The sequence below is a fragment of the Ursus arctos genome, unplaced genomic scaffold, assembly GCF_023065955.2.
Source record: "Ursus arctos isolate Adak ecotype North America unplaced genomic scaffold, UrsArc2.0 scaffold_22, whole genome shotgun sequence".
Lineage (NCBI taxonomy): Eukaryota > Metazoa > Chordata > Mammalia > Carnivora > Ursidae > Ursus > Ursus arctos.
In genome coordinates, this window is record NW_026622897.1 from 46,184,000 (window position 1) to 46,196,640 (window position 12,641).

The 12,641-nt window shown below is 37.4% G+C and overlaps 1 protein-coding gene across 3 annotated transcripts in view; it reads left to right on the forward strand.

The window, feature by feature from the left end:
• PRCP (prolylcarboxypeptidase) overlaps positions 1-12,641 on the forward strand; it is a 70,302-nt gene that overhangs the window by 29,187 nt on the left and 28,474 nt on the right. For all 3 annotated transcript variants that reach the window (XM_026518204.4, XM_048217342.2, XM_048217343.2), the window contains exons 3-4: positions 7,922-8,062; positions 11,852-11,953. In XM_026518204.4, the coding sequence (XP_026373989.1) occupies positions 7,922-8,062; positions 11,852-11,953 (243 nt within the window). The remainder of the gene's footprint in view (positions 1-7,921; positions 8,063-11,851; positions 11,954-12,641) is intronic.

The following is a 12,641-nucleotide window of genomic DNA, read 5'->3' on the forward strand; positions in this document are numbered from 1 at the left end:
GAAATCTTAAAGGTTTATAAGTCTATTTTGTTGATTATCTTATACATACTGAAAAATGCTCCATCCTAATTCTAGAATCCCGCCATTGTCTTTTAGAGTCATTTTCCCCCTACAAGAGTAACCACTATTCTAAAAGCATGAATTTTTGAAACCTTACTTTAAAACAAAGAATGATGAATGCCATATTTAAATTATATGAATATTTATTTTTTTAAAAAGAGAGATTTAAAATAATTGGTATCTCTGTATTTTAGTTTTTTTCCACTTAAAGAGCGAACTTCAGATCTAATCTGAAATTTCATGAATCTAGTATTTAAAACTTAATGGCCTCTCCCCCTTTACTTCTTATACAACAGCGCCCTCTGACGGTGTAACATTTCTTAAAATTTATATGTTTAGTAATCACTACAGGACTTTCTAATTTGAGAACTTAAACTGTGGCCAGGTAATTCTAGTGGTACAAAGCTTCCTAAAGCCACTGGGAGTTGAACATGTGATTTATTGATCATGTGGTGCTTTGTGAAACCCAACAGAGGATGCCAGAATCTTCGTCTGATGCAACACTTAACTGTTGTTTGACAAAACATGTTATTTCTTGACTTACTGCAATGTTTTAGATGTTTTGAGGGCAGGATATCTCTACCTCTGGTTTATCAGTAGAGCAGAGAGTATTTTGTGTTTGTAGAGTTTTGGTGATTTAGAGTGTGTTTCCCCTCTGGGGCTAATGGTCTTTGGTCAGAACAAAAGGGAATTACCCAGCACTGTACAGTTAATGGAGAGGGTACATGAGTCCATTTTCTTGCCCAGCGTTACTATTTTTTCAAATGTAATTAGATGCTGTTGTATATTCATTTATACCAGTATTAAATTTATATTAGCTTCTCTTGTGTGTATTTTCTCAAGCACAGACTATTAAAATAGAACATGTATGTAAATTCTAACATTAATAAGAGGACTTCATACATAAAAATGTGAGGAACCACTGATTAGAAGAATTGAACTGCCTTCATTTAATAATTATAAAGTATCTGTCTTATACAGGTATGCTGTGGTAGCTGTTGTGTTCTTGCCTTTTTAATTATCCTTTTATAAATATAGGAGGCTGGATAGTCTAACTTTTTTCTACAGTGGACTCTCCCATATCACTTCTTTTCTCTGCCCCCTTGTCATTTTCTTTTTAAATAAATTATTTCTTATAGTCTCCTTTTTAAGGTGGAGTACAGAAAAAAGTATAGAAGGAGGGAATACAGTTCTCTCTCCTGGTTGATATGGACAGAAGGGTGTGTGCAAAACAGTGTCTTACTACACAGAATGATGATTTCATTTGAAGGGTGTATCTGAGGAAACTTCGCCCTTCCTTGTTAAAATGGAAACTATACCTGCTAAGGTTGGCAATGAAGGAAACATCCCTTTGGGAAGAGAAGGACAATCCTGTCTCTTAGACTCACCTCCTTCTTGGAGGGATTTGGGTCATTTCCTTTGTCACTATCATACTATCCTCGAGGATATTGTTGCCCTTTTAATTCTTGAAGTCACATTTACTCTCCAGTCCTTTCTCTTTTCATAATACAAATAAGCAAATATAGAACATTTATGCAGGATTTTTACGTGGCCCTGACATAATAAAGTGGAAATATCATTCTCATAAGATACAGTTTGCTCTCCCTTCTTGTTTTAGCTTTGGGCTACTCCTGTATGAGGGATAACTTAACTTAGTAGTACTCCACTTGTAGATATTCGTCCTTCAACTATGGACCTATGGCTTGCCTAAACCTTACCTTCCTTCCAGGTTTTGATTCCTTCTTTGAAAACTTGTATCCTTCTAACATGAGGGTGTCTCCCCTCCAGGGGAGATCAACCTTCCCTAGAAACAATGTGTCTCCATTTAGGAACTCTAACAGAATGTAATGCCACACTTCCAAAATTAATACAGGACATACATATCAAGTAGAAGAAAGTGGGTCTTATTTCATTTTAACATCTTTGGATTAGAATTGGGGACCAGAGAGCCGTCTTTCAGGGTTCTTTGATTTATTGGAGGTGTGACTCCATTTTTTGTTGTTGTTCTATATATTTCCAAGTATACTTTTCCTATCTTTAGTAAAATTTCAGGTAGCTATGATCATATATCTGGGTGCGTAAATAAAACTAACTGTAATACTGAGTTTTCTAAAATGAAAAACTACTGAGTAAGAGTTAGGGTGATTTTGTTTTTTATAAGTGCCTAATTAAATGAGTTAAAAATAGTTGTATAGTAACAATTATTGAGTTAGGCCAGTGAAAAGACCAATATTCCACATATTCTTCAGTTTAACTGTTAGGAAATGTCTAGGGAATATGTCCTTCATTTTACAAATTTGAAGAAAGATACTCTAGTGTCTCCTATTTAAGGTTAGTTGGTAGTCCGCTCTCTCTGCAATAGTGTGTTACAGTGAAAAATCAGGCTGGATTTTGTTGGAGGTAGGATTGAGTAGGGGATAAAAGTGTTTGAAAAAATTGTATATGAGGGGCGCATGGATGGCTCAGTTAGGTAAGCCTCTGCCTTCGGCTCAGGTCATGGTCCCAGGGTCCTGCAATCCAGCCCCGCATTGGGCTCCCTGCTGATCGGGGAGCCTGCCTCTCCCTCTGCCTGCGGCTCCCCTTGCTTATGCTCTCCCCCTCTCTCTCTGTCAAATAAATAAATAAAATCTTTTTTTTAAAAAGGAAAAACTGTATTTGATTTTTATTTATTAGTTATGTTATCTCGGGCAAGTTGTCTGACCTTTCTGAGTGTCAGCAGCCTTTTTGTAAAACTAGTGTAATGAAAGTGCCCCAGAGGGTAGCTGGGAAGATGATGTGATCTGTATAAAGCACCAGCATGGTGCCAGGCATGTAGCTGGTGCTCTATGTTATTTGCCTTCCCTTCTCCCCTGCACCCCCAAGTTGCCACCCAAATTATGTCAAACATGTAATGTTCTAATGGGCTTTTCTGAATATGAACTTTATTCTTGAACAGTTTTGAAGTCCAAATATTTATTTTTGCTGCAATATATTTTATTTAAAGGATGTTTTCTTTGTTCCTTTTTGCCTACACATTCTTATGGATCTCTTTCTTCTCTATAAGGGGAAGGAGAGAAGTATTTCTTGAAATTTCTTGGACTATATTTTAGAAAGAACTACTGTATGTGACTAGAGGTGTGTTTCTTTTTTGAGGTCATGTTTTGTTGCTTTTACAGCAACTATTATTTATTTTAATTACTTCAATAAATCAAATTGCAAAAATAATTAATTAAAAGTTCCAGCTCTGCCTCTAACTTGTGACCTTGGCAAAGTCACTTGACCTCTTTGAGCCCAGTGTCTTCAGTTGAACAACACAGATCAAATGGTTTATAAAGCCCTTGTCCCCTTTCCTGTTGTGATTTATAAAAATCTCTTTATTCAGGAGCACAGAGCTGAAAGTGGCATGTGGGTCTCAGTTCTCAACAGCAGAGGGCACACTGTCCCTAGTGTGCTGGACCCTTAGGTATTGCAAACTATCTGCATTATATAGCCTCAAGGAAGGAGCCAGGAAAATTCCGTACATTAATGTTTTGCAAAGGAGATTTCAACAGCCTGTTTTGTAAATACTTAATATTTAGGTGAAACACTAAAAAAAAAAAAATAGGAGACTTCGACATTCCAAAGGTACTAATTAAAATTATATGAAGAACTTTTTTTTTCTTTTGTCAAGAGCTCTATCATCGCCCTCTACCTTATTTACCCTATCTAAGTACTCCATGCTTAGGATTGGTTTGCAAATGGGATGGAGAGGAGAACTATATATTAGAAACTATACCTGATACTTCAGGTACATTTTCTCTAATCCTCACAGCAATCCTTTAAATTGTGTGTTATCCTTATTTTATATAGGAAGATACTGGGTCAGGTGAAGTGACTTGCCTGAGGCCTCACGGTAGAGATTCAAGTTCAGGTCTGTTAATTCACAAACCTGTTTTCTTTCTACCATACCAGAGTTCTTCCCTTTTTCTCCCAATTTAAACAATTAGGGATGAATTACTAGGAGCAGGCGTGGCCAGACAGTGGTCACACATGGAAGTTTGACTTTCTCTGGTTCTAAAGTTTTGGTGACCCTTATAATTCTAGATGGAAGCTTTTCCTCTGACAAGAATTTTTTTTTACCATTTATGTTTAACATACTATATATAAACACATACCCATGTTTTCAAATTTGAAACCTTTAGATTGGATTATTGAAATATGTTTTTTTGTGGGCTACTTTTTAAGGGTACAGCAATATCTCATTTTACAAGAAGCCTGGGTTCTAAAGTCAGTAGGTAAGGTGAAAATCACTACAGTGGAATAATCTTTGAGAATCCCACAGTAAGGCGTCTTGTTAGAGAGCCATAAACCTTCTTTCTTTAAGTCCAGCACAGCCAGTCTTTCCTTCTTTGGTGAAACAGATCATGGTTTTTCCTGTTGAGCTTAAATGATGAGGTTGGCTTGTATTTGGGGGCCATGTTGGGTGGTAATGCACATCCTTAAACACCAGACTCTCATTCGGCATGGTGAGATGCTTATAGTATTAGAGGTATTCTGAAACCTAGATCAAAAGAAAGAATAGCAGATTCATCTCCTATTTGAGGGCCTAGGCTAACTCAAAACTTCAGCTGTACAACAGAATCACAGACTACTGCATTCTACTCTCCACAGTTTCTGACTCAGTAGGTCTGGGATTCAGCTAGAGCATTTGCATTTTTGAGAGATTCACAGGTGATGCTGATTCTGACTTCTGGGGACCTCGCATGCAGGACCACTATACTAACTGAATGGAGGCAAGTGGAATCACTTGTCTTTCTTCCCTCCACTGTCTCTCTTGCTCTCCATTATTTTTAGGTGAATGGGTATAGTTGGATTCATTTAAATGTAGGTGTTGTGGCTCAGCCAACACTATCCCATTGCTTAGCTTACTTCTTGGCCCAGAACAGGAACTTGACGATTCAATAGATGCTTGTTGAATGAGTGATTGATTATATATGTTGAATTAACATATACAATGGGAGGGATTTTTAGCACATGGACATCATTATCATATGCCTGTTCAATACAAACTGTTTATTATCCCTAGGTAGGCAGTCTTTAGATTAGAATAGCTTATATTTTAGGACTATATATAATGATGATCATGGACATGAGAAAGTATGCAATTAGTGCAGTTTTGAGAAACTTGCATTTTGGGACCTCTGGAATAATGTGAAATAGATATGTGTGTGTAGATGGAGCTGGGTATGAGGAGTCCCATCTGTTTTAGAACGGCCTAGGGAAGTCTTGCAGAGCCTGGTTTAGGTCTGAACCAGACAGTCTGGAGCAGCACTGGAGCAGCACTGGGATCCTGGTCTGCCCCAGACCAGATGCAGCATTTTCACTTCTGTCTCCAAAGTACTGGGGAAATTCAGGCACATGATCCTAAAGGCTCAGTGGGGCTCTGCACTATGGCATAACACTATGGTAAATTCAGGTAGTTGCACATGAATCTTACCATGATGTAGGATTTGATCATTATATTTTGAATGAGTTTATTAAGGGAAGGGTAAAAAAAAAATCTCAAAATCTCAAAAATCTCAAAAATTTAAATTTAAAGTTTGTTTTAAGCTTAAAATTAGTGTGTCATTTTTATCATTTTGGACATGTTTTATATTAAGTCTTGCAAAGTCTCAGTATCCTGTGTTTTGTCTCTTTCAGTATAGATTAAATTTTCTTCCTTTAAATTCATCTTACTTTTTTATGCTGAAATATTTTCAGGTAAATTGCAGACAGCATGACATTTCTATCTCTAAATTCTTCAATGTACAGCTGTAAAAAATAAAAACATTTACTTACGCAGCCACAATATGATCACTCCTAACAAAATTAATGTCATTAGTATTGTCTAATACCTAGTCCATATTCAAATTAACCTAATTGTCCCTAAATTATCATTTGTATCATTTGTTCCAACCAGAATACAACCTGGAATCATGCATTGCATCTGGTTATTTTTTTCCTTAAAGTTTATTTATTTATCATGACATTGCCTTACCACTGTCTTACCACACATTTGGATTTGTCTGATTGCTTATTCAGAGTGTCTTTAGCTTGTGTATTTCCTGGAAACAGGAAATTAGATCTAAAAGAAATTAGATCTGAAGGCTGGAAAAAGATACAAGTTGAACATTTTTGGCATGATTTTATCATAGGTGAAATTTGCTTTTGTCATACGACCTGAGGAGGTGCATAATCCATGCCTGCCCCACTGTTAGCAATGCTAATTTTGATCACTAGATTGAGGTGATGATCCTTCCACTATAAAATTACATTTCGCCCATGTGACAAGAGGGTGTTACTTTGGTACAAATATGAATCTTCATTTTCCTATCATTCATTCTCCTAATGCTTTTAACACAATGTGGTAATTCTTGCTCAAATCAGTAACTTCATAAGGGTTTGCAAAACTATCATTTGTCTGATTTTGTCATTCCTTCTGCTTTAGCTAACATTTGATTGAAAAGAGCTCTTTTTCATTAACTGGGACTGTTTGGTACCTTGAAACACAGTTCTACCGGAAAGGCAGATTAAATGTTGAGTTCTTTACTTTTGTATTCCCAATTTCTAAGTTAGGAGTTGGTTTAATTGACACCTTAAATGGTGGCAAATGGCTGTATATTTTGCTTTTTCTTTTTTGATATCCTTCTGAACTAGTAGATTTTTGTGAATTCAGTGTTTCAATCAGCTAATGAAAATACAGATCATAAGGGATATCTTTATTTTTTTTAAAGATTTTATTTATTTGAGAGAGAGAGAGTACACAAGCAGGGGGAGGGGCAAAGGGAAAGGGATAAGCAGACTCCCCACTGAGCAGGGAGCCCACTGAGCAGGCTCCCACTGAGCAGACTCCCCACTGAGCAGGGAGCCCACTGAGCAGGGGTGATCCCAGGTCCTGAGGATCATGACCTGAGCTGAAGGCAGAGGCTCAACTGAGCCACCAAGGAGCCCCAGGGATATATGTATTTTTAAAAGTTAATGGATTCATATCTCTGATTCCAATTCAGTTTTAAAGTTACTGTGTTTTTAAATAGCTCCTTCATTTTATAATTGTTATCTTTTTTCTTACACTGAGAATCTTGAATACTGATAACGTTTTTTTTATTGTTGTTGTTTTTTTTTAAGATTTTATTTATATATTTGAGAGAGAGAGAGAGAGTGTGCATGCACACACAAGCCGGGGGAGGAGGGTAGGGTAGGAGAGGGAGAAGCAGACTCCCCACTGAGCAGGAGCCAACATGGGGCTCAATTCTAGGACTGATCATGACCTGAGCCTTGAGCTGAAGGCAGATGCTTAATTGACTGAGCCACCCAGGCGCTCCTGTTTTTGTTTTTGTTGTTGTTGTTGTTGTTTTTAAGTAAGTTTCACACCCAACGTGGAACTTGAACGCATGACCCTGAGATCAAGAGTCACATGCTGGTGCGCCTTGATGGCTCAGTCATTAAGCGTCTGCCTTCGGCTCAGGGCGTGATCCCGGAGTCCTGGGATCGAGCCCCACATCAGGCTCCTCCGCTGGGAGCCTGCTTCTTCCTCTCCCACCCCCCTTGCCTATGTTCCCTCTCTTGCTGGCTGTCTCTCTCTCTGTCAAATAAATAAAATCTTAAAAAAAAAAAAAAAAGTCACATGCTGTACCAATTGAGCCAGCCAGTGACCCTAACGTTGTTTTATTTTGCAGTATAAAGAAAGTAATTTCAAAATAACAGTGCCAATATTATTGTTTCAACTAAAGTGAAGTTTAAAAAGTTTTGTGATTATTTTTGTAACATAGGTTGATTTTAATGGAAGAATAAATTTAATTACTTTTTTGTTGAACTCATTTAATTACTTTCCTCTGAAATTTGTCTACTTTTGTTTTTGTAATAGGTTGATCATTTTGGATTTACTGCTGATAAAACTTTTAAACAGCGGTACCTAATAGCTGATGAACACTGGAAGAAAAACGGTGGATCAATACTTTTCTACACTGGTAATGAAGGGGACATTACCTGGTTTTGCAATAATACGGTATGTACAAATTCCTATGCTCAATTTGCCTTTCGTTGAGGCAAACTGGAAAAAAAAATGTTTTGCAGTATATATGACCAAGTATTACTGTAATTAATTGTGAAGCTTTTTAGAAAATAACAGATAAAACTCACTAATAATAGAAAAATGGCAGAAGCATAGGAATGGGCAGATCACAAAAGAATGGATACAGATATCCAATAAGCCTATGTGTTCTGCCTTAAAGAATTATACGTGAAAGAATGAAATATTATTTTTGGACAATTGAATCTTAGATTTTTTAAAAATCCCATCTTATTTCTAGAATGAATAATGATATGAGGGACATGGAATAAGAATGTTATTGCAGAGGCGCCTGGGTGGCTCAGTTAAGTGTCTGCCTTTGGCTCGGATCGAGCCCCACATTGTGCTTCTTGCTCAGCCAGGAGTCTCCCTCTCCCTCTGCCTGCTGCTCCCCCTGCTTGTGCTCTCTCTCTCTCTCTGTCAAATAAATAAATAAAATCTTAAAAAAAAAAAATGTTATTGCACGTAGACCATTTTGATTATGGTCTCTAGAATGTAAACACAAGGGCATGAATTTTTGTTTGGTGTTGTATATTCAGTCTAAAACTGTGCTAGGCATATAGTTGCTACCCAATAAATATTTGTTAAATGAATAAATGGATAAAACCTAAACAAAGCCAGGGCAAATAAGAGAAAAAAAATGCAAGTTTGATTGTCAAATAGGATTTTTAATTTAGCTTTCCTATTCTATTTTTCTTATATTTGTGAGGGTTAAAAAATTGTATAGATGTTAGCTTGCTTCCCTGACTATACATTCTATCATCTTTTATAATAACACTTAAATCCATTAACAAACATTTATTTTAGAAGGACACTTGAAAAAATTTTCCTTTTTTATGTTCCAAAGCTATGACTAGAAAATGTCAACTTTCTACCAAAAAGCTAGTCTGTGGGTTACCTTAAAGTGAAGACTGAATTATATTTTTTCCACTGCCAATGTCTGGCATAGTGCCTGGTATTCAGGAGGTCTCAGTAAATGTTTGTTGAACTAAACTGAATTGAAAGCAAAGATATGAACCCAGTTATACTGTTATTGCATTTCCCATTTCTGATTATTTTCTTAGGAATGTTGAGTCTTGTTAGTTGAAAATAAAGTAATTCTCTGAGAAATGAGATCCTAGGGTGTCTATTTCCCTTAGATCAGTGACAAATGAAGTTAAGATTTATTTTCCATCAGATTCCTGCTTACTTTTTCTATGGAACAACTGAGGCTGCTTTAGATTTTTTCTTTCTCTTGTGTGACTTCCCATTTATGCCAAGGCCATGGGGCAGCGTCTCCTGTCCAGTTATTTTTCCAGCTCCTCCTCTTCCTCCTCCTCCTCCTTCTCCTCCTCCTCCTCCTCTTCTTCTTCTTCTTCTTCTTCTTCTTCTTCTTCTTCTTCGAGAGAGAGAGAGAGAGAGAAGGGGCAAAGGGAGTGGGAAAGAGAGAATTTTAAGCAGGCTCCACATTCAGTGTGGAGCCCAACTTGGGGCTCAGTCTCATGACCCTGAGATCATGACCTCAGCTGAAATCAAGAGTCAGACACTTAAAAAAAATTAAAAGATAAAAATAAATGAAAAATTAAAAAAAAAACATTAAAAAAAAAGAGTTGGACACTTAACTGAGCCACCCAGGTGCCCCCTCCTTTTTTTCTTTATTATAGATAGGCAGCTGTTCCTGCCTCCACTGCTTTGACAGACACTGCACCATAATTTAAGGCTTGCCTCAGAAGTGGTAGAGAGAAAGAGCAATACAGTGTAGGAGCAGTTCCAGGAAGTGGCTAGAGGTAGACCCTTAGGAGAGTCCTGGTTTTTTTCCAGCCTTAGACATGTCCCTGTACATACTAAAATGTTCTGGTTGCATATTCACATATTCTGGACATTCATCTATTAAAAGACACTGTAGCAGAATGGTCAGGAGTGATAGACTGATAAGGACTGATAAGGATTGAATTCTGGTTTTGCCATTATGCTGTGTGACTTTGGGCAGTTTCTTACTTTGTGCCTCAGTTTTCTTATCTGCTAAATGGGTATATTAATAATCTGGTTCATAGAGTTGCTGTGAGGGCTAAATAAGAGGGACTTGGGACAATGCTATATATTATTAAATGTTAATATATTACATAGACCTCTTCTGAAAAATAAAAAGAGCCTGAAATAGATGCAGGTAAATAATCACTTATTATAATGTGAATCGGTTCAATTAAATGGCTTCCTTTCAAAGCCTGAGTTCAGCTCCCCAGAGGTGGGGCTATTTTGATAGATGATCCTTACCCGTAAGAAGCTCATAGTCTGGTAGGGTAAGACACTCATATAAGCAAATATTGCAACAAGCAATAGAGAGCTATGCCTAGCACAGTGGTGTTGAGAGGTGGGAATGATGGGCAGTGCCAAAATGGGGCAGGCAGAGGAGGGCATGCTTGAGCTGGTTGTTCTAGGATCTGCAGGTAAATGTCAGGGAATGGGCAAGGTGTTAAGAGAGAAAGTGGGGTTATTGAAATCATCACAGATAACAGGTTAAATTCTCCATCATCACATGCATACAGATCTTTTCATTGTTCATTTATTGATCAAAATGAGCAGAACCTTTTAGAGGTTCTTAGTTGTTGTTAGGGAGCAGCAGTTCATTAAAAAACAACAGTGTGCCCTAGGAATGACAAACAGTTTTAATCTGTGCTAAATCTAAATCTAATCGATTGATGTTGGCTGCCTAGAGTGCTTTGTCAAGGAGGATTCTGAGGGCACCATTTGAGGTAAGTGAAAAAAATGCAGTAGTGATTGATTAATCACCAGCATTAAGTGTGGACATAGGAGGTCGAACAGTACTTGATGATTGTTCTGTGAAGCCAGACAGCCAGTGCTTGAATGTTGGCTCTATGCTGTGTGACTGTCACAGAATATTTAAACTACTGTGTCTCAGCGTCCTTGTCTCTAAAATGGGGGATAATAAAAGTGCCTATCTCCTAGATTGTTGTGATAATTAAGTGAATTAATATATATGAAGTATTTAGAGCAGTGCCTGACACATTGTAAGCAGTCGATTATTATTAGCTATTGCCAGGTATGCTTATTTTCAAGTAAATAAAATTAATATGGAACCTAAGGGAGTCCAGTATGCTTATTTGTATTTTTTTTTTCTTTGCTGTTGTAAATGTTTATGAGTAGGCAGCTAACTTAGATATCCTCAGTTCTTTCCTAGACTATTTGGTACGCAGTGCAATTTAAAGACAATTTTTTTTTTAAAGATTTTATTTATTTATTTGACAGAGAGAGACATAGCCAGCGAGAGAGGGAACACAAGCAGGGGAAGTGGGAGAGGAAGAAGCAGGCTCCCAGTGTAGGAGCCTGATGTGGGGCTCGATCCCAGGACCCCGGGATCACGCCCTGAGCCGAAGGCAGACGCTTAACGACTGAGCCACCCAGGCGCCCCTAAAGACAATTTTTTATGTAATATTGATTAGTTAGATTAATTAATGATTAGTTAGAGTGTTAGAATAAGGAGAGTTGGAATGACTAGTGTTTGAGTGACTTGGGCTTATTTTTAATTGTTTCACTCTGATATAGTGTGAGATTGATGTGTAACAATGAAAGAGCAATTTTTTAATCTATAGAACAAATATAAATTGTGCAGCTTCTCAGATCTCTCTTTGGTCTGGTTTAACATTCATTTCATATGAGTTGCCAAAAGGTTCGATGACTTTTTTCATATCTTGATTTTTATCCTGTGGATTTGTAAATTCTTCCCAGGGGTTCATGTGGGATGTGGCTGATCAACTGAAGGCTATGTTGGTGTTTGCAGAACATCGATACTATGGGGAGTCCCTACCTTTTGGTAACAAATCATTCAAGGTAAGTATAGGCATACCTTGTTTTATCGCACTTCACTTCTCTGTACTTCACAGATTATGTGTTATTTGCAAATTGAAGGTTTGTAGCAACTCTGTGTTGAGCAAGTGTATCAGTGCCATTTTTCTAACAGCATTTGCTTCCTTTGTGTCTCTGTGTCACATTTTGGCAATTCTTGTAATATGTCACACTTTTTCATTATTATTATATTGGTTATGGTGATCTGTGATCAGTCATCTAAGATGCTGACATAAGATGACAAACTTAATTAATAAATAATGTATCTGTTCTGACTGCTCCACCGACTGGCTATTCCCCCATCTCTTTCCGTCTCCTCAGGCCTGCTTATTCCCTGAGACACAAAAACATTGAAATGAGGCCAATTAATAATCCTACAATGGCCTGTAGGTGTTCCAATGAAATGAAGAGTTGCATGTCTCTCACTTTAAGTAGAGAGCTAGAAATGATTAAGCTTAGTGATGAAGGCGTGTTGAAAGCTGAGAGAGGCCAAAAGCTAGGCCTCTTGTGCCAGTCATTCAGCCAGGTTGTGAATGCAAAGGAAGAGTTCTAGAAGGAAACTTAAAGTGCTATTCCAGTGAACATACAAATGACAAAAAAGTGAGACAGCATTATTGTTGATATGGAAAAAGTTTGAGTGGTCTGGATAGAAGATCAAACGAGCCGCAACATT